This window comes from Zonotrichia albicollis, chromosome 5 (assembly GCF_047830755.1).
Source record: "Zonotrichia albicollis isolate bZonAlb1 chromosome 5, bZonAlb1.hap1, whole genome shotgun sequence".
Taxonomy (NCBI): Eukaryota; Metazoa; Chordata; class Aves; order Passeriformes; family Passerellidae; genus Zonotrichia; species Zonotrichia albicollis.
Window position 1 is genome coordinate 16,460,597 of NC_133823.1, and position 22,429 is coordinate 16,483,025.

The following is a 22,429-nucleotide window of genomic DNA, read 5'->3' on the forward strand; positions in this document are numbered from 1 at the left end:
GGTTCTGTGGCAGGGGGCTGCTGAAAGGCTGAGTGAATTGGTGCCAAAGGGGGAGCAGCAGCTGGTGCAGAAGAGCCTGTGTCCATGAGCAGCTGTCCAAAGCACTGCACTGACACAGAAGGAAGCAGACAGGTCTCTTCTCCAGCAGGGACAGCATGTGGAAGCTTCCACCACCACACTGAGCTTTGCAAAGAGCCAGATCTCAGGCCTGGGTGCAGAAAGCCCATTGTGGCTGCTCTGACCTACACACATCCATAAATTCTGGCAGAACGTTCACCCTTAAAAGTCCTTTCTTTTCCCATGTCAGCCTACAAACAGAGACCCAGAATAATTAAGACAGTGCTCATTTTATTGTACTCATCATGGAAACCAGATGTGAAACAGCAAAACATTAAATTCCTAAGGGACTTAGTCAGGTGGGTAACATTGCTTTAGTATCACTTTAAGACTTTTCACATGCAAACTTTTGTTGGTATGTCTCAAATGAATGCCATGGTACACCTGGTAGCCTAAGACTAGCTTTATTTTGTACAGTACATCACATTCAATCAGTGTAACTATAAAATTAATAAAGCCACAATAATATTCGTTGTTGTTAGAAGCCTCCAAGTTGGTTTTCTTCTGATGCTGGCTGACTCATGGCCACAGTTTTTGAAATTAAAAGTTCAGATACACTTCCTACCTTTAATTCTGGGCAGAAACTCCCAGTACTCTCCAGTGTCACTGAGACCTTTATTTCACAATTTAGACTCAGTGATTTTATGTGCCAGAAACACACAAACAGTTCTCTTTCATTTTATGGAAATTCCTCAGGGCAGTGTCTAAACTTGCTTCTGATGGACTTGAAACTATTGATTGTGAACTGAGCTAAGGGAAGTGTCATGAGGATCCTCCAGCAGAAGGGTCACCTCTTACAGCAGAGCTGCTGAGAAGTATCTGAGAGACTCATATTCTGCAGCAGACAACTGCTGGAGACTTTGCAGGCAGATTTGTCATTTATTTCTACTCCAAGAAGTGTCAGTCTTAGCAGAAGGCTAACAAAAACCTAAGGTCTCATATTTCAAATGGAGATTAGTTGATGTGATTCTGTTCCTAAGGAGATCAGATGCTTCCTATCACCCACAGTCTGATTTTTAGACACCCAAGAAGGAGAAGGATTTAAACTTGCCTCAAGGTTGTGGAAAATGCTAAGCCTCCAGCATTCAATCAGAAGGGCAAAGGGAAAAAAATCGTATTAGAGCATGAGAGATGCATGAGACCTGCACACATGTACTTGCCTTTTAAGCAGGGACACACACATAAGCTTACCTACATCAGAAGTTTTACTAGAGGAAAAAAATATTTCCTCTCTGTGTGATTTGGCTCAGTAATAACGTCACTTTTCTTTAGAGAAGCCTGAGTGATGAAAAGTAGGTTTCACTTTGCAAAATCTTCTTTGCTGGGATTTGATGCAAAATCCACACTATAAACTCTAGGAAGGAAGAGCTACTCAGAAAAACACAAAGCAGAAAAAACAATATATCTCAGCATTAAAAAAAAAAGAAAATCAGTTTGGCTCAATTCAGATGTAACACTTTAGTCTTTCGTTTAAACACCCACAGTCACTCAGGGGGGAGGCCCCCAAAGAATACTGAAGCCAGTTCAAGTTACAGGACCCGACCTTCGGGTCACACCACAGCATCCAATGGCACCAGAGATGTTTCGTAGTGTGCAATATTTGGGTAAGGATCTACCTTCATGTCTTTGGGACACCTGAAAATACTGACCACTCATACAGGCATCACAGAGACACCAAAAAGTAAACCAGCAGAGACTGGATTCTGAAACAGGGAGTTGGGGAAAAGGAGAGGAGTTTCCCTTAGACCACAGCCCTTAATTTTCTAAGCCCAGAGTCTGACAATCAGTTGTCTGTCATTCAGAGCAGCCATTCCCACAAGCTGTGTGCAAAAGTTACTCTGTTGTGGCAGCATTTTGCGTTAATTTTTACAAGGTGTGGAAAGATAGACACAGAACAAGATAATGGAGCTAATAGTAAAATTTGTACTTTCATACAAACCTTGCATATACTGAGCTAACTAATGAAACACTGGTATGGTACATTCCATGAAGTTTCCAAACTGAAAACCAGTGGCAGCCAATTTGAATTCCTCATCAACACTGACTGTCATTTGGATTTCCACTTCTAACTTTGACACTTCAACACAGTAATGAAACTTAAGAGAAAAGCTAGTGCTATCTTTGGAGCATGTATTCCATTTTTTGAATCCTTTCAATATACTTCTTCAAACAGAGCATTTTACAAGCTCTTATGTTTTAGTGGCAGTAACAAACAGGTTGACTGCTTAGAGGTTTTGTTGAATCCTATTTGGATATATCTATAAATACTAGCAAAATATACAGCCTTTGGAAATACTCATTTTCCTAAAAAACATGGGATGCCAATAAATAGAAAAATACATGACGTCAGAAAACAAGTGGGAAAAACAGATATAAGAATGGGAATTCATTCTGAAGCACCTACACCAACTTTATTTTACTTCTGTTTTAGTCCTTCCCCCGCCATGTTTCGCAGCAGTTTCTTCTTTTGTATTCAAAGGAATGTTTTCTTCTCCTGAAATGGAGAAGACAGATATTGCCCTACTGGTCCCTTCAGCTCTTTCCCCACTCTTTTCCAAACCAAGTCAGCAGAAATGAGGCAGAACTTCAGCACTCGTGCCCAAACAACACAAAGCTGGCAGATCCCAACCAAGCGCACACTGATGGATATCACAGCCTCACATGAAATCCAGGACTATACTGCAAATTGCCTGCAATGAGATGTTCCTTCAGCTCAGGTATTGTATTGGCAACACTGAAATGTGCTTATTCTCATCTTTGGATCTAGGGGGCATCTAGTGGAAAGCCCCCTGAGTGAAACTAGAAGTAAGTCTTCCATTCTTATTCACTGCTTTTATTAATGGTTCTTGCTACATTGGCCTTACTAGAAGATGCAACTGACAGGGAAGGGTTTCCTGAAAAAGAGCTTGTTTCCCTAAATCTCTCATCTTGGAACAAAAAAATTTAAAAATTTAAGAGTTATTTCAACTTGCTAGGTTGTAATACAGGTTTGGGGTTTTTTAAAAATATATATTTGCTCTTGGGAATGACAAAGGATTTTCTGTTCTGAATGTTCTCTTTATTTGCCCAAATGGATTTCCTTGGTTGTTGCCCATGCAACCAATGCAACGTGATTCTGAGTCACTGGGCAGAGAAAAAGAATGGGGTGGTGGCACACGGATCATCTCCACCCACTCTCTGCCATATCACTACTCCAAGTGCATTTTCATTTTGAGACTGACATGACATCAAGAACAGCCTTTCTTGGTTGCTATAAGCACTCTCAAAAGCATATTTGCTGATTGCTACCCCCAACGTGGTTGTTCTGTTGTTGGTGAAAGATGTGTCATCAGTGAGGATTCACATTGTCACCTGGACATTGTATGCAGGAGAAAGCACTAATCACCAGTGTCAAACTAGCAGGTTGCCTACAGTCTGCCCTAGCAAGGCACAGTCAAAACCTAAAATATTTTCCATGAGATGTGCTGGTGATTATCAACTCATTTTCACGTGTTGGCTTTTGGCACTTTATTGCTTGGCTTCCAACACACGTCTGCAGGACTTCTGCAGCCACCAGACAGTGCCATGGACAATTTGCATCTTTGCACTCATATTTGCCCAGAAGACAGGCTGAGCACTCCATTTTATTTCAGTTGTGCCCATGCAGTTGTTCTGGTGCATCCACTCAGGAACTTTGGCGCTTTGTAGTACGAATGCACTGGTGAAATTTTCCTACAAGAAAGGTCATTTGGTGTAGGGAAGGGAGGGTGGACCAACTACTGGAGACTCATAGCTGAAAGAAGCTGCAAGGAACCAGGGGAGATCTCTCATTCCTTGCAAGGAAGCAGTAAGTCCAGTGTTGCCCCAGCATCCTGCTCATTCATTGCCAAGCCTAGTTTGGTCTCAATAAAGCAACTCATACCCATATCCTAGAAATATTTTGCAGAATTGGTGCTAAAGCATAAAATTCATGGAAATCAGTGAATGAATGATAGCTGTTTATTCTCCTCTGGAAGAAAAAAAATAGGACAATCCATTTGCATATTCAGACTGAGCACATTTGTTAAAAGGACAGTTCAGAATAAGCTGGCTCACAGCTACAGCAGGGGGAACGCAGAGGGGGACGAGCTGAGCCAAGGGACGCGGCTTCACAGGAAGACAGGCTGGGCAGCAGCTAGCAGGGAAGGGGCAGAAGGGGGCAAAAGGAGCAGCACAGAGCCTTGGACCTGGACAGGACACAGCAAGAACGGCAGGCAACTCAGGGAACCTTGTCAGGGCTGACACAGACACAATGTGGGAAGGGACACTGAACTTGTCGACTAACCTGACCTAATGACACTGTCAATATTAATCCCACACAGAAGTTCACATGAAACTCACATCTCAGACACTGCTAGAAAGGGGTGGAAACAGCAGTACTAACAGAAAAAAGGGTGGAGACTTTCCTTCTGATAGGCAGAGGTGGGAAGACGCTCTCTAATGTGGTGTTTCAGAATTAAAAACTCAGCACCACAAGTAGGGGACGACTTGAAATAACATACAGAAATAGAACAAGGACGTGACATAAAGCCCCTTGGTATATATCTGAGGAAAACTAGGAGTCAATCCAGTACTATGCTTAGGGACAACACTTTTCATTGCCTTGGGTTAGAATGTTGTATCTTATAGTATTTTACTTTTCTGCTGGGGAAAAATTGCCCCCAGGCAGCAGCTATGAGGGTTTGGCAGTTGATATACTCAAGAAGTCTGGCCTCCTAAATAACTGGGGACCACTTCAGGTTCACTTCACAAAAAAAAAAAAAAGATACTAATACTCATTTACATGTTGTAAACCTGTAAGATTTAGAGTAAATTGTAAGAGTAAGATCTACAGAGTAAGTCAGGTGTGTGGTACTAGAGACAGAAATAAATTATCATCATGATTCATGAAAAATCTTTAATGGACTAAAAGTATCTCCTATTTAACTCTAGTACTCTGCAGGATTACAATATCCAAATCATCAGTGCTTTGCAGGATTGATAACTACATTTTCTACAAACTGCAAGAGTTCCCCAGCCTCCCATAATGAACTCTAGTGGACAAAATACAAAGCTACTGGGAAACACATTTCCCAAGTAGAAAAATATTATTGAGAAATGAGACCAACATATATTTGAGACATTATTGTATATCATACTTCTGGAGAAACAGTCACTAAGCTACCTTTTATTAGCAGTTTCTATAACTAAGTTCAGAAATACAGCAAAGATTGTCTCAAGATTTCAGTACTGCTGCAAATTTTTCAAGTTAACAGTATAATGGTTCATAATATAGAGTGTTAGGTAAAACAAAATAACACATAGGCTAAATAAATGGTATTTGGGTTATGAAAGGCAGCAAGAAAAGCACCAAAATACTGAAAAAAACAGTAGAGTTGGCTAAGGACTTAAAAGGGAAAAAAAAATCATCAGTGTAACACGCTAGACATAGAGGCTCATGGACCCCAATGCACAGGAAAGCCTGCTGCTATGGGAAAACATTACTGTGCATTTCTGAAGAGAGAAGAAAGATCCACATCACTTTAAAGAGTGCCTTGGAACAGAGGTGCTCAGCGCCACAGGAGGCTGGGAGCAGGGGCTGTCCACCCCACCTGAGGAGGCAGAACAGCTCCCTGCCTTTTAAAGACCTGGCAGGAGTACCAGAGAAAGGGTGGGCACCATCCTGCTGGGCGCAGGTCCATCTACGATGCGCTCTCCAGTGCCTCGATGGCTCACACCGCAAGAGTGGCCACTGCAGGGGACAAAAAGCATCTCTCTCACCTCCCCTTCTGGCCATCAACATCCCACAGACTTAGCTTCTCCCAAAGAGAGAATCCTTCAGTCTTGATCCTCATTCTTTGCCTGATTCTGCATTTCAACAGGAGGGGAAGACCGGGCTCCCTGGGGCTTACTGAGACTGGTGGCCCACAGTATCAGCAAAGTGAGGCTGCTCAGTGATCAGTGTCCATAGCCTGTTCATGGACTGCCTCAGCACAGGTAACTTACAAACCACGAAAGTTGTCTTCTGTTAGGCCTTTACAGCTGTTGAACCTTAATTCCACCTCCCTCAGCTTCCCTCAGTCCACCCCTTTGAGTAAGACCTCATAATGCACACAAATAAATTCCCATAATTCTGACAATCCCTCTGCTTTCTGCTTTATCAGAAGGTGCTGCTCTCCCTGCAGCAAGGTGGCAATTGAAAATTGTGCTTTTGCTAAGTGCCTAACTTTTCATCTGACAGCAGTCAAGGTTGGGGCATAACGTGGAAATACACCAGCTGTGACAATAATAATAATAATGGCAGGATGGAGCATGTGGCTAGTCAGAAAACAAAGGGAAAATATTTTCCACTGCTGCATCACAACCCCAATTACACAACCAAACAGCAGGACTTGAGGGGAGGGATTCTCTCCACCACCACAGGTATTTAGGCACCCCTGCAAACCATGTCAGTCTAACACAGAGGAAGGAGCAGGTCGGACGCAGCAATTAGGACGCCTAAAATTCTGCAGCATGGACTGGAACACGTTGTGCTGCCTCCCTTTTAGTTTTTTATTTGAGGATGTATCTGAGGAAATGGATTTCCGGGTCTGACTGTTCTGGGCCCGGATCAGTTTCTCGTGTTCCCGTATTTGTCTCTGTAAGTGGTTCTGGATGGCAATTCCCAGGGATTCTGGATCGAGGGAAGCACCATAAACCTCCCACGTCATTCCTTGCTCATCCCAAACAACATCCCTGACGTGTTTGGACTGCTTCACCTGTACTTTGGCCTCCATGGCTGGGGTGGAATGCTTTTTGCTCTCCCCCAGGTTTGGCACAGCCTGAGAGGAAGCAGCAGGAATCACTGCAGTGTGGAGATCGTGTCCGGACTGCCTGGCCCGGAGGCCCTGCTGCTGGGGAGCTGCCGGTGCTGCCACAGGAGGGGCAAGACTTGCAGGACTCACACTCAGCTCAGGTGTCAGTCCTGCCTGCAGGTTCTGGCCACCAGCCACCTGAGACTGGCCACTGTCTCCATGGCCTCTGCTCTCCTTCTCATCCTGTGGGCACACCTTGGCACGGACAGCGGCAGGCTGGCTGCCAACACTCAGCCCTCCTTTAGGATCAAGCACCACCAGGTTTTCTTCATTTGGTTTTACCACAGATTGATTAGGACTGGCCTGCCCTTGACTCCCACCCTTGCTCTGCACAGGCTTTTGCTCAGAGCTGCCCAGGACCTCCTTCTGCTTGGCTTCACTGTCCTTGCCAGAGAGTAAAGGTGACCGGCTGCTTCCTGCATGAGGGATGACATCTTGCACGTTGTTCTGGGTTCCTGGGACAGCATCAGTGCAAGTGGCGCTTGGCTCACCAGCACCACTCCCAGACTGTGATGGAGTTTGATTACTGGAGTCAACTCCAAGCTGCTCAGCTGGGATGGGCTTTGGTGGGACTGGAGCATCCTTTGGCAGCTGAGCAGCATTCTTGACATCACGAGCTGCACTGCTCATTTCAGCATTACCCACAGATGTTCCTTGAGAGGTAACAGCTGCAGGGGAGCAGGAGAGAACAGGTTTCATGTTATCTGCTGATACTGGAGATGCCACATCAGGTGGGATCCCAGGCTGGGTTTGGGCTGAAGCAGTCACAGCCACAACAGTTGATTCTGATGTGATACCAGGAGAACATGGAGACTTTTGTTGTGAGGATAAACTGTCAGTAAGTGCAGCCTGGCTCAGCCCCATACCTCCTTGGTAAATTATGTGTAGTTCTTCCTTCTCCTCTGGAGGAGGATTCCCTTTTAAGAAGGCAGCAAAGATGCTGGGACTGGTGGAAGCTGATTTGCTCTCCACAGTAGCCACGGCCTGAACCTCAGCATCCCGCCATGTCCTGCTCACAGCTTCCTGGGCTGAGCTGCTGGGTGAGCAAGGGCTGCTGTCTGGCTGAGCTGTCATTGTACCTGTTTCTCTGAATTTGGAGAGCTGGGTGAGGCTTGGAATCCCAGGCATGGGGGCCAGGTTGTGTACAGGATGGGGACTCCCCTGGCCAGACTGGGCTGGTGCCTCGCTGCTCTGCACTGCTTCAGTTTTATCTGGGGGATGTGACTGCAGCATATCTGCAGTCCCACCTTTTGCCTCCAGACTGGTCTGAGAGTCCTTCCCCAGGTCAGCTTCGGTTTGCCCTGCTGCCAGGACTGACTGACACACAGCAGAACCATTTTCCTCTGCCTCCCTGTCTTTTTCCCCTCTTTGCAGAAGGTTGGCCTGAGAAGTATGACAGAATTGATTAACCCCGACAGGATCACCCGGGGAAGAATAATTTAACACTTCAAGCGCTGGCTGATCATCAGTTCCTTGAGGTTTCAAGGCAGAGTCATCAATCTGTGTCAGGGAGCTCGTTTTGGCCTGGCTGCCTTGCACAAACTGCCGGGAGCTCTGGGGGGCTGGCATCATCTCTGGCCCCTGCCCCACCGAGAGGGCTCCTGTGGCACCAAGGGCTGGCACTGCCGGTGCCGGGATGCCTGCTGGCTGGGAACAACCAGCAGGCCTTACATCTGCAGGGTGCCCCTCTGCAGTTGTGCTGGCCAGCCCGGGAGAAAGGGCTTCCTGCTGGCTGTCATTATCCGTGTGGCACTGCTCACACCTCTGCGTGCTGGCAGCACCCGTGCAGGTCAGGTCGAAGATGCAAACCCCAGCTGAGCTGGACGGCGCGCACGGGAAACCATTGCTGGCCCTCTCGGCACTGGGGGCCTGGGGCTGGGGCTTGGCAGACTGCAGGTCCCCCAGGTGCTCCTCCTCTGCAGAAGTTGAGACCAGGGAAAGCTTGGCAGATCTCAGAGGGTCTGGTACAGTCCCCATGGACTGTCTTCAAGATGCTGTTTGTCCTCAGCTTCCCCTTGGAGTTTTTTCGCTGGGCAGGCTGTCGACGACAGGCTTTCTGTGAAGCTAATCTGTTAATGAAACAAACACAGTGTTAGCAGCAGTCAGATTCAAGAAAAAGTATCCAGAACTAATTGATTTTACAGTGTGAGGAGAAATACTTGCAGGCAGCGGGGGAAGTGAAGCACCCAATTCTGCCTGAAAGTCACAAAAAAGACACAGATTTCAAGGACTTCCCAATTCTCAGGTCAGGATGGAGAAAATAATATTAGGGACAAAGCAACAACAGTTCTGTGCTGTTGATACATTAATGAAAACACTGACATGCCAAGAGGAAGGAAAAAAAAGAAATATGAAATGAAAGAAGAGGTACAGACTTTGCATGGAAGTTTGAGTCACAAAATAAAATCCCAGTGATAATACTCTCTAGCAAGCCACCTGTGGAAGGAAATGCCTGTGTGAAGAACATATCCCTAGGTTTGAGCAGATTCCACATCTTCAGTGAGCACCAGTTCTCCCCTCTTCTCAAGGATAGCCTTTCTAGCTCCACTACCTACAAGGACAGGGTCACAGGGGGCAAGAGATCAATTCAGACTAATGTGGATGAACCGAAACCTCACTGGTTAAAGGAATACAGAGGGATCACAACCTGCTGGGTGATGCAGATAGAAACCAAGAGGAGGTACTGCCCACTGTTGTGGTGTTGTGAGGGCCCCAGGACGAGGTGAGAGGTGAGAATTTGACTCCATGTTCTCAGGAGGCTGATTTATTATTTTATGATATATTATATAAAAAGAAATTATATACTAAAACTATACTGAAGAAAAAGAAGGGATATATCAGAAAGCTAGAAAGGAGTGAATAATAAAAACCCATGACTGATCAGAGTCCTGACACAGCTGGACTGGGATTGGTCATTAATTAAAGACAATTCACATGTTGGGTAAACAATTCTGCAAATCACATTCCAAAGCAGAAAAACAGGGAGAAGCTGAAGCTTCCCAGCTTCCCAGGAGAAGAAATCCTGGCAAAGGGATTTTTCAGAAAATATCATGGTGACACTGTACCCCAGGGCTGTGCACATTCTCACTGCTGACACATTGAGAGCCTTTGAAATAATTACAAGGAAGCCATCTTGATTAACAAATGGGGGTACAGATGACCTAAAAATCAACTTACAGGTAAGTGGCATGAAATTGAAAGGGGAACACTGCAGCACTGCAGAACAGGAGGGGTTCATGCCATACCCAGGGAAATGTGGGGGAGGGATTTTAAGCAGGTAGAACAGAGTAATCCAGCTTGGAATCATGCCAGGACTGCAGAGAAACCATCCCTTCAGACTGGAGGTGATCTCCAAATGTGTTTGCTGGCTTTCCAAAGGGCTTAGTCTGGACACTGCTAGAGATCAAAGATGGGATCCATGTCAGCAGAGTGGTGATGGCCAGGAATAAAATCCCACCCCACTCTTCTTTTAAGCTTCAGGCTATCTAAGCTTGTTTAAAAAGCTTTCACTGGCTTATGCTGCCAGTAAAACAGGTATGAGACCTGGGAGACACTCAAGTTTTGTTAACCTGATGACAAGAACATTGCTGTACCTGTTTGTGTGCCCCTGTCTCTGCAAGCACACAGCAGGATCTCCCTTGCTACATCACTAGGGAGATGATGCTGGAAGCAGTGGAGCTGTCACTCAGCTCTTCCAGACCCTCCCTACCCACTAGCAAAACCAACAAAATTTCTCTCCAGAAAAATCTCTACTTTCCTTTTCTCAGCCTGGATGGCAGTGGTATGAATTCCTTAGTTTCTCTAAAATCAATCCCAAATTTCAGCACCTTCGGATACTTTAAAAGAGCAACAGGAGAAAAATGCTCAATGAAGGAAAATTTTAGAAAATACAGCCAGTCAATTTTTTTTTCTAAGAAAAAGAAAGTGCTGCAACTTATTACTTATTCATTAAGCTTTCTATCTTCCAGGTATTAAAAATTTATTACTTTTATATTGCCTCTTTGGGCTCTGTCCAACCAGAGATAAAGGCTCCTGGGCTAAGCCAGCCCTGAGAAACTGTAATCCTGCCCCTGAAGGATCCCAAGTTCCTTAGCTGCACTCTGTGACAGCAGCCCAGCATCACCCCATGACGGCTTTCCAGGAGGGCTAAGGATGGCCAAGTTTTTTGGGAAGTACTGAATATGTAAACCAGGCTGCAAACCAATGGAAGGTTGTGGCTGCCCACAGGTCTTGCCTTCATTTTGTTCTCACTTTAGGGACAGCCGAGGTACTCCTGAAGGAAGGACAGACATTCCATGTTCACCCTGTGGTGCTATAAACATCTAAGGGCTCCGAGGAGAGGAACAGATGGCTTTGGGTATCCACTGGACTAAATTCTGTTACTCTCTTCTTTCCTCTTCCAAATATCTCTGCAAATCAAACCAGTTCATACAGCTGGGAAGGTCAGATATATTTTCCCCTTATTTTTTAGATCCAGAGTTTATTTAAGAAAAATTAAGCAAATAATGGAACCAAATCAATCTTCATTTTTTGGTAAGATGTACTACTCAGCAAACACAGTCAGAATAAATAAAGATTTCAGAGAAAATCTGTTTGATTCTTCACTATATAAGACCTGGGCAAAGCAATCTACATACAGGAGCATTATCTTTTAACTCATACCCACTCAACAGGGCGGTCATTCCTAATTTTTCAATGAAATGAATTAGTTCTGGCCTGAACTCTGCATGAATTCTCCATATCCGTTTAGTGGCTCTTTCCTAGAATCACCTGAAACACACAGTTGAATGTCTGCCTCATATGGTAATTAAAAGAGATTTTGCTACCAGTCCTTGACATACAACATCAACAGAAGAAATTCCCCCCAGAAAACCTACCTGGACCTATTCTCTGATGTGGGACAACTGAGCACTGTCCAGACATTTTGGCAGACCCTTGCATATGGGTTGGATGGTGGATCATTCTTCTGCCTGGAATGACTCTGCATATGAGTTCATTAATGAGCATAAAGTTTCTATAAAGACTTTTTGCCAAAGTCACGGGGATTATTTTCTAGACTGTCACTAAACCATCCTAATGACAGGAGCCAAAGGCACTGAAGTAGCCTAAATTAGCATGGTAACTTAAGAAAATATTCTAACTTAAGAATTAATAAAAATCAGAGAAAAGCAAAGTCTTATGAAAGAGAGCAGCAAGGAAGCCCTACAGATTACAGAATTGGAAAGGCATTTGTATTAATGGAATCTCATTTACGATTATTGTATCATTTTTATTATTTGAGTCCTGTTATACAGGAATGAAGGACAATGTTGGGACCTGTGGGCAACACTACTCAACTGCCAAGACAGTGAGGATTCAAACAAACAAACAACATTGCCTGCAAGCAAATACTTAGGAAAAACAGAAGTACAAAACTCAGTAGAAGGCAAAAAAAACATGTCAAAACAAATCAAGATTGCTGATGAATTTTTCAAGTCTTGTATGCCAGACGTGGAACAATCATCCAAAATTTTCTTTTAAGAGGAGGTGAAATTAGTATCTCTACAAAGGTCAAAATCACTTTTTAGTAATAAGAACACATTTGCTACACCAACAGAGTTCTCATCCTTATTCTTGCAGATCAAATTAGCCTGCCTGACTGTGTCATTCTCATCTCAAAAAGGAATTGTTCTGGAGCTTTAGCAACAAGAGGTTTCTAACTTTGGCAGAGTCTATGTTTGGCTTAAATGGTCTGGGAGGGTCCCTGTGCGGCCAGCAGACCTTCACAGACTCTTGTAACTAAGTAGGTCTTTTTCATGTGCTGTTAGAAAGTCCAAAATCCCTCAAATCCCAAGAAGTTACCTGGAAACTTAATGCTGACAATGTAAAGAACACTTATCTATTTCAGTAATAAACAACACCCAATAAAACAACACTGCAAATGTTAACAGTATAATGGTTCATAATATGGAGTGTTAGGTAAAACAAAGTAACACACAGGCTAAATAAGGGTATTTGGGTTATGAAAGGCAGCAAGAAAAGAACCACAAGACACAAAAAAAAAGGTAGGATTTTTTTTTTCCTCCTGCTTCTTATGAGAAGCTCAACAAAACCAGAAAGTCTTCATGTTTCATAATAAAAATCAATAAATTTTCAGGAAATTCCTACATAAGATTCTGCCTTTCACTCCCTCTGGAAGAAATCTGAAAATCTGCAAAAGCACAAATAAGACTTCCAGCATCTCCACCCACCCACAACCATAAAAAACAACTAAAAAGCAGCTCCCAAAGAAATCAAGCATCTTATCCCCAATTCTGGATTCTCATCACCTTTCCACTCCTTGAGTCCTGTACACATTGAGCCCTTTCTTCAACCTTGTTTCTGCAAATGGAAGAGCTGAACACTTGTTCTTAATAGCTCTAATCTTACAAGATCTCTCAGATCATCACAAAAAAATCATTATATAGCCACATCGGTTAAGAACAGAGATAAACATCTGCTGAAGGGGGAATTCAGTCTCTGTTCTCATTTTCTGATCTGAGGAAAAAGACAATGGCTCACTTGAACTCATATCAGACCACTGAATATAAAGGAAATAAAACACATTTCTTTAAAATTTAAACACACAAACATCCTTCTAATTCTGGAGCCAGTGGGGTTTTTTACCCTCTTTTCAATGTCAAAGGGTTTTTGTTATCCTGGGTTTCATGAAAAATTTGCTTTATGGGCCATTTTCTCCTAATTATTTGTGGGATCAAAAAGACTGGCACTACAAATGAAAGACAGCACAAAACAAGGACACATTCATTAAAATCCCTAAGAGGTTGCCTGAAGAGGTAAGATACAAGGTGCAGAGCTTCCATCTTTCAGTGTGTTTTGGGATGCTGACAGGAGACAAATTATTCACTGTGATGACAGGGAGGGAAGAGGTGGTGGGGGATGCCCACAGACACCTTGCACACCTGTGATTCCCACCAGAGACAGGGCTGGCATTTCAAGCAGAGGGTGCTCCAAGTCCCAGTTCCCCTTCTACACCCCAGGAATGCAGATGTTACTGCAGGTCAGAGCTGCAGCCAAAGCAGGAACCTGTGCCAGAGACAGGCAGGGAGCTGGACAGCAGCAGCAACACGTTCAGCACACAGGGCTGCAGCACCCTCTGTGCACACATTAAGCAAAGTTGTGGAAACCCAGAGCACCGGGAATATTTCTTTGTCTGCTCTGGGGTGTCCTGACCCCCAGGGGAGCACTGACTTTGACCCTTATTCATGCAGAAAGGTTCCTAGACTTCAAGGTAGACTAGAATCCACAAAAGTGTGAAATAGATTATAGAGAGTAGTGTAGGTGTATCACTTGGTGAGAAATTCATGTTTTGGGATTTTTAGTGTGTTGTGGATGGAAGCAAGATGGAGGGCACAGGGTTTCTTCTTCATACTTCTTCCTTCTTCATGGTTTGGGTGGCATTTTGTAATTGGGCAGAAAAGTCTGCATTACGGGCTCCTCGGGATCAGTTATTGGGTTACAAAGTGAAAATAATCCAGGTGTCAGTTCTTAATTGGAAGAGTTTAGTGTTAAAAGACCTTGTAACAAGAGATTGTTGGCCATTTTGTGCCTTCTAATTAAAAGCTGCCCAACTCACAGTAGTGAGACTGTTTTACTGATAGGAAATAATAAACACCTGAGTCCAGACACAAGGTACTGTCTCAAGTGCCTTCAATCCAGACCCAGAAAAACCAACGACTGGTACCCCACACAAAGTGGGTGATTGCATGTACACCACAACACCAAATCAGCTGGAACTACCAACTGAGCCATATGGACAGTCCTGAGGAGAAACCAGATCCAGCCAGGACTCCTCACCAGACCTCAGAGCTCTTCCTCCTGGATGCTGACACACAACCAGTGATGTCTATCAGGTTTACTCAGAAAGGTGTCATGACACAATGAACAATGGAAATGGAAGAGGCACAAATGGGAAGTCCAAACACAAAACAGAGGCTCAGTGCTTGTCCTTGCTTTGTAATGGTAGTAAACTGAGGAAAATCATGTGAAAATCAAGGGCAAGATGCACTACCATTTTCAGCCAAAAAGAGATGGTTGCCAACCAGCCTGACACCTACTGAAGATTTATCTAGCATATTTGTACACACTGAAGAAATGCATTTTTCTGGTTGTTGACTCCTCCCATCTTGCATCTCTCTGCCAGGTATAGATGTTAACTCTGCAGAGTGCAGAGCATGGGAACTCCACTTTGGAAGGGCAAAAGCTCAGGTTAACCTGCTGCCCACAACCCACAGATGAGAAAATGTGTAAAGCCAGTCCTACAAATAGTACAGCAGCCTCTGGGACTAATACAAAGCAAAGCAAACTGCTTTGCACCTTCCTTCATGTCTCTCAGCCTCTGGCAAACCTTAAGTACATCCTGCCAAGAGCCCTGAGCAGGACCTTGCCCCAACATTTCCAGGGACACACGGGTACCTCAGCAGTCACTCAGGGACAGATGTGTGAGGATATCTGCAATCAGCTTTTAATAGGCAGGCACGGGTAATAAAAACTGTGTGGCGATCAGCCATGATTCAGCTCTACCGTCCTGCTGGCAGTTACCCTACAATTAGAAAGATGTCCATCTAAAAGGAAATGCAGCTCTGCTCCGAGACAGAATGTTCCAGCCTGTGTCCCATCTGTTCCCTGTGGGCAGCACCCATCTTGCCCTGGCCAGGAGACAAGCAGCAACCCCCACATCCAGCTCTGGCACCTGCTGATGGGGCCCTGGCAGGAGCCCCTGCACTGTTGGCAGTGCTACAGTGCAACTCAGCCCCAAAAGCTGGGCTACCCCCTCTGAAAATGTCATTGTCCTCTGGCCATGGCCACAGGCTGCTATGTGCTGTGGGTGTGCTGTGAGAGCATCTTGTTTGTGTGGGAATAAGAATCAAGTGGGTATGGATTTACAGGTGCAACACGGCTTAGCAAAATTCTTCCACAATTCCAGAGAGAAAATGGGTTTGCCTTGCACTCCAACACTTTAAAGCAAGAAAAATCAGTATTTAGAAGTGATAGGAAACACAGTATCGAGATGGCTAGAAGACAACATTTGGCAAAGAGATTGAAAATCCTGGTTTAAATTAGGAATTGTGGTATCATCTGCTGCCATCAAAGTTTTGAGCCTTCAAAGTTCACTCCTTTCGCACAGATTAAAAGCCTTTTCCAGGAGAAGCTCAGATCCTCATGTACCTGCAGCCTCCAGAATCTCTCCAGAGAGCCTCACACATCATCAGAGGAGGGTGGCATGGCAAGGAACCACAGGAGGGCTGGATGAGAGCCTGAATGTTCATCTCCTTCTCCTGTATCATCCTGCCCTCTGCTTCCCATCAGCTCACCCTCCCAAGCACGCTCCCCTGGGCAGCAGCAGGGGCTGCAAGGACAGGCTCTCTCCCTGCACACCTCCTCCCAGGGCTACAGCACACAATGAAAAGGCTTTCTTCAGTGAGGCTACCATGTAAGCATGCAAAAGCCCCTGCTGAACCCTGGGCTTGCTGCAGAACAGCACAAAGAGCCCATCAGTCTTCCTCCTCCAAGGTGAAAGGGAAGGATAAATGGATTTATGAAAACAGCTAAATCAAACAACAACTACACGGACTGGCAGCCAGCTGCAACAGCTGCATAAGCTACAGCTATATTCCTTCCTCCTATCCTGGCCACCCTGGAGGGGAGGCAACACGAGGGTAAAACCCACAGGGATATACCTTTTTTGTTTAATTGCATGTTATTATGTTTAGCCTGATTATTTATCAGCAGTTTTTTCTTATTGCAGTGGCTGACCCTGGAAGTAATTTTTAAGGAAAGGCGGCCTGACTTGAAGGGTAAGCCATGTCTCAGGAGGAAGTCTGCACGCACACTCCTGACACATGCACATGAGGAAACCAACAACCTGCTGTCCTCATCAGGCAGGTGACTCCACACAGCTCACTGCCACTGCTGGTTTTTCTTCAGCTTACTATTGCTTAAAAACAAGGTGTGGTTTTTGAGGAATGTGAACAGGAGGGTCACAGGGACCTCTCAAACACCACTTTTGTATTTGGTGTCAAAAGCAATAGAATTTCTAACAGCCAATGGGAATTTTGCTCCTTACCTATCCTGCTATCTTTCTGATAAAAGCATGGTGAAATCTAACCCCTCATTAATGCATGTTATGCAGCTGACTGCATTTGAATGTTAACAGCTGACAACGAAAAGCCCTTAGTGAGCTTTTTGTGAGAGGAGTTTAGCAGTGACCAACAACAAATACATTTTTCCTACCCAGCAATGCCAACATGACTTCAAAAAGCAGAGTGATCATCTTTAGGGATGAAAGCATAATGCTGGCTTGTTGCCCATGCAATTCTTGCAATTCTTCTTTGTTGCCCAGACAACTTCCAACAACCAGGATGATGTGGTTTACATGGACATTGATCCACTGGAAGCTAGACTAACACAAAAATCACATTTCTGTGGTCAGGAAAACATAACCACTGCTGAGTAGGTGTGTCTTGGAAAGGGTGGCTTCTAGGGACAAAGGCTGTTATGTACTCCTAACATGCTTTCAGCTCCTCAAAAGGAACTTTCCAGAATTTCATTATGACATCCTTAAGAGCATTCCCCCCAGTGCACTGCATACAATCATTCATCTTGTGGCTGAAGCATCCACAGGAGCAGTTACCATCCCAGATAATCAGGTCTGATTTGCTTCTGAATAACTATATTATCAGAGCCCAGAGAAATGTATTGTAGCAGCACTTCTTATTTTAAAACCAACTTTGCAAATAAAGAAATTCTGCCTTGGAAGAGCCGTCAGCAGGATCAATGTCTTTTGCATAAGGTAAAACCCAAAAAATTATAACGTTTAACTCTCATGCACAGTATGAAAAAATTAAGTTCTCCTCATAGATCACATTATTTTAATGAAGATGCTGGGCTCAATATTAGAGAGGGGAATAGATCTTTATATAACAGGCACCTGGCAAGGGACGTATCCATTGTCATTTACAGGAGTTATCCTAACGGAAAAGAACTCCTGCAAAAGGCATGTAATTAGAGAAGAAGGATGCAGTGCCTACCCAGTCATTACTGTAACAGCAATGTGCTCTACTGTGTGATTAACCTAAGAAAGGCACGATGATGATCTCACCATGTCTGCTCTTACCTCCTGGCTATCACAAAACACAGCTCATGTGAATAGAGAGGCTGGCAGCTGAAACAGCTATCACCGTGTTTTCTTTTTTTTTTTTTTTGTAAAAAAACCCAACAGTTAAAAATATCTTGCCTTCTTCCTGCTGCCACCTCAGCAGTTGCTTCCTGTTTTTTTCACATTGTCACTTTGCTCTGCTGCTGGCTGTCATTGACAGTAAGAGCAGCAAAAAGAACAAAATAATCTCCTTAGCAAACTGCCTCCTGCTAAACACCTTCTCAAGAAACCCACGAGAGGAAGTGCCATGTGCTGGGCCACTTTTTGTCTGAGGCTCTGCAGGAAACCAAATGGTTGCAGGTTGGAGGCCTTCGGTGCTCAGGGATAAAATCTGAGCAATTCTGCAGTGTCTTTACAATGCTGGTAAATGCTCTTCTGAGGGCAATGACTCAAACCTGTGTGTCCAGCTAAGGACTCTAAGCTGCTCACCTCAGTCACTCAAGCTTATGATGTGACTTTACTGAGACCATTACGTGAAAAGCTGCCATCTCAGCCTCAGCCTCTTCTTTTTCTTCACTTGAGGCTATATGCTTTATTGGGTTGAGCCCTGACACTAATGAAACTGGACCACACCTGCACCTCATTCATTACTTGTATAACCCATGAAGAACTGCATGTGGGATGTGGGGGAACCAACACTTGTAATGTACTGCAGGTAGCCAGTGAGACCCCTATTCTTCATATCCAGAAAGGATGGAACAGCCTAACATCACACAGAGCACTGTAGGTGGGTGGGTGATGGATTCCAGTCACCTGACTCTAATGAAGGTCAATGCCAGATGGGAAAATGGTGGTAAAATATTACAACCATAAACCACTGCAGGTTTGCTTTGGTCTCCATCCAGAGCTGACAGAAGGTGTTGAAAGATGTATCTGAGTAACATCCCAGATGATAGTGACTGCCACTATGGCAGAGCTCATCAGGTAAAATTGAGAGAAACTGACTGCTCTGGCTCTTGGCTCGAGCAAAAGGCAATTCTGGCACTGATACCAACTCAACTCCCAAACCTTGCATCACTAACTTTGGGTCCTGAAATTCACCATGTAGCCAGAGAGTTCTTTGGGACAAAGAGAGGCTCTCAAGTCTTCTCCATCCTGCACTTACACGTGCTTGAACAAAGAGACTGCAATGTTTCCTCCAGGTGAAGCAGCCAACTCAGTCACCAAGTCATTCTTTCAACACCTCCATCTTCCAACAGCAAAGAAAAACACCAACAGCTGTGCTGTATGATGGCTTATTTTTGGAACAACTCAGTATTTGCAGTCTATCCCACAGGTGTTTGATGGCAATAACTTTTTAAAGTTGCCCTTGCAGGGGGCCCAGGGGTGTAAAAATCTCTTATGCTAACAATTGCAGGAACCATCCTCACTTCTGTTAGAATTGTTTCCTAACAATGGCTTATACAAAACATGTATTTTTATCCTTCAATGTGCTTCTATCCTTCTAGGCCCAAGAAGGGGGGCTAAGGTATCCAACTGTCTGCCACATTTTATACTGTGATTTAAATATGATTTTCACAGGCTTAAGAATAATTACATTCTCTGCTTCTGAATTCTTAAAAATCTCAGTGCTCTTAAAACAAATCCTTATTTAGTATCTGACCTGGGAAGTCCCATCTCTGTTGAAACCAAACTAAGTCCAGGACCGCTTCCTCAAGACAGACAATATTTAAGAGGCAGCAGTGCAAAATCCGGAGACCAGTTCAATAAAACAGGCTGGAAACAGAGACACAGAAGGTGTTGTAAGACAAAGCTTTGCCCACTGCAGTATGGCACAGCCATATCCATACCCTCAACCTCTGCCTCATACCATGCTTACAGTCCAGTCCACACCCTGGAACTCTGCAAGGCTTACACCAGGCTAAAGTGACATCCCCACTCCTGCCAAAGGCCGGCATCTTCCAAGTCAGACTTCAAGATTTACACTGAGCCTATTGCTGGGCACACCTCTTCTCCTTATTTCTTCTGCATTTAGGACAAGGGGATTCACATTTATATTTATCAGGTGACTGAAGCAATGCATGCAGTGATGAAGGCACTGGTAAAAAACATTGACTTTGCCTTGAATCACTGTCCCTCAGGATGATTGCTAAATTGGTTAATGAGAATAATTAGCATTAATTAAAATGACAGCTCAAAGGAGTTATATCACATCTGAGCTCAATTGAGTTTCAGGTTTACTGGAGCTGGCTGCCTCAACCACCTGGCCAAGCCCACAGCAGACATCCCCATGGGCAGTGAGACTGGCACTCACCTGGCAGCTTTCACTCCAGCTCACCTTCCAGCTTCTCACACTACACACTGCAAGCAAATCATGCCCCAGGCATTCAAACAAAAAAAGAGAAAAAATGATGTCGCACCCCCAAGGAATTTCTGAGTTTATCACCCAATGCCCAGCACCTCCCATTGGGCTGCACGGCTTTTTACTCCTCTTAGGAGCAGTTTTAGTTGCCCTTGCTCAAGCTGCCAGCATATTTAACCTGCAGATCTTAGAAGTGACCTAAGGTCAAGCTGTACCTTGCTAGAGCACAGCTGTGAGAGATCAGGGCTGTGGGACAGCTTTGTCCTTGTTGCTAAGTCAGCTGGAGTGGAAGCTGGCAGGGTGTGAAAAAGGATCATTCACGGCTTAGGGTTTAATTACTGGACTCACATTGAACATCAATGCCCCATGCACAGAGGCACACTTGAAAGAGTGAGAAAACACATAGCAACCTTAGAGCCAGTATGAAAATCCAGACAAGATGGTTAATTTCCACGCAGGACCTTCTTGAAGATAAGTACTAGATACTTCAACCAGTCATCTGACAGCTGTGAATGCACAGCAGCCTTCCAACCACAATTTATTTTTATTGACATCCTGTTTATGGATACAATTTGAATTACCACAAACTATGCATACTTACATGATTGAAGACAGACATACACATAAAATCTGATATATGGTAACAAAGACAGTCATCTAGCCTAATCTGGGTGATTAAAGATTGAAATCAAAGATGCTCAAAAGTGCTGAATAATCAGAAATACCAGTAAAGCCACTAGGATTCAAAAGTTGCTCAAAAACTATTTTTGAAAATACAATCTTTTTATTCCCGTTCTTATTCAAGAAATGCCAGAAGGTTCTAACATACTCTGCCATTTTGCTGGTGGCTACATGTGAGCATAGAGATACTAAGCAGAAAAGATACAGAGCAAAGGTAGGAACCTCTACTTTTTCTGCCTCTTCAATACAATCCAACACAGATGAAGATCACAGAGAAGGCTGTGCAACAGCCCGTGTCTAATGCCAGTGATTCAAGCACAAAACACCTTTCTTCTACATCTCATCATCTACTGCTAAAAGCTGTGCAATCATGAACCCAGCAATTTGGGCTTTAGTGATCCACCTCTGCAACCTCACAGAAAAAAATATTCAAATGAGTTCCTTCCCTTCCTAGATTCAAGTCCTGAATCTACAAAGAGAGAAAGAGATCTCTGCTAAACAAAAGGCAGAAAACAAAACAAGTGTACATAATATGCTGCTAGGGAAAAACCAAACCCCAGGAAACCAAACCACCTTAAAGCTGAATAAGCAAAGGGTGCTACAGACCCAGAAAAAGTACTTGCATGTACTCCACCCAAGAAATGCACTTGCAACCATTGCAGATGCATAAGTGTTCATACAAGGAGGTAAGCACTTCTGGAAAGGGCTCTCTTACTGCTCTTGCTCTTCAGACAGCTCAGGCAGGGCATGGGATCAGATGGGGTATGAACATATGACAGGAGAGAACAGGACATCCAGTGTAAACAGGGTAGTAGTCTATGAGATACAGAGCCAGCAACTCAATAATCTTTTCATCTTCTTACAGATGAGCTGCTTCCCTTGCAGAGAGCAAGGCTGGCAATTCGTTCTGAAACACCTCAGTGGTGGTGTTTGCAGGGGTCTCAGGATGAGGGAAGGGACGAGGATCTGACTCCATGCTTCAGAAGGCTTGATTTATTATTTTATGATATATATTATATTAAAACTATACTAAAAGAATAGAAGAAAGGATTTCATCAGAAGGCTAGCTAAGAATAGAAAAAGAATGATAAAGATTTGTGACTGAGACAGTCTGGACAGCTGGACTGCGATTGGCCATTAATTAGAAACAACCACATGAGACCAATCACAGATCCATCTGTTGCATTCCACAGCAGCAGATAACCATTGTTTACATTTTGCTCTTGAAGCCTCTCAGCTTCTCAAGAGAAAAAATCCTAAAGAAAGGATTTTTCATAAAAC

At 44.2% G+C, this 22,429-nt stretch overlaps 1 protein-coding gene across 3 annotated transcripts in view; it reads right to left on the minus strand.

Annotated features, from left to right (window-relative positions):
• Positions 1 to 331: 331 nt before the first annotated feature.
• Positions 332 to 22,429, minus strand: part of GPRIN3 (GPRIN family member 3) — a 34,558-nt gene continuing 12,460 nt past the window's right edge. For all 3 annotated transcript variants that reach the window (XM_026792393.2, XM_005485368.4, XM_074540909.1), the window contains exon 2: positions 332 to 9,037. In XM_026792393.2, the coding sequence (XP_026648194.2) occupies positions 6,564 to 8,945 (2,382 nt within the window). In that variant the 5' untranslated portion in view covers positions 8,946 to 9,037 and the 3' untranslated portion in view covers positions 332 to 6,563. The remainder of the gene's footprint in view (positions 9,038 to 22,429) is intronic.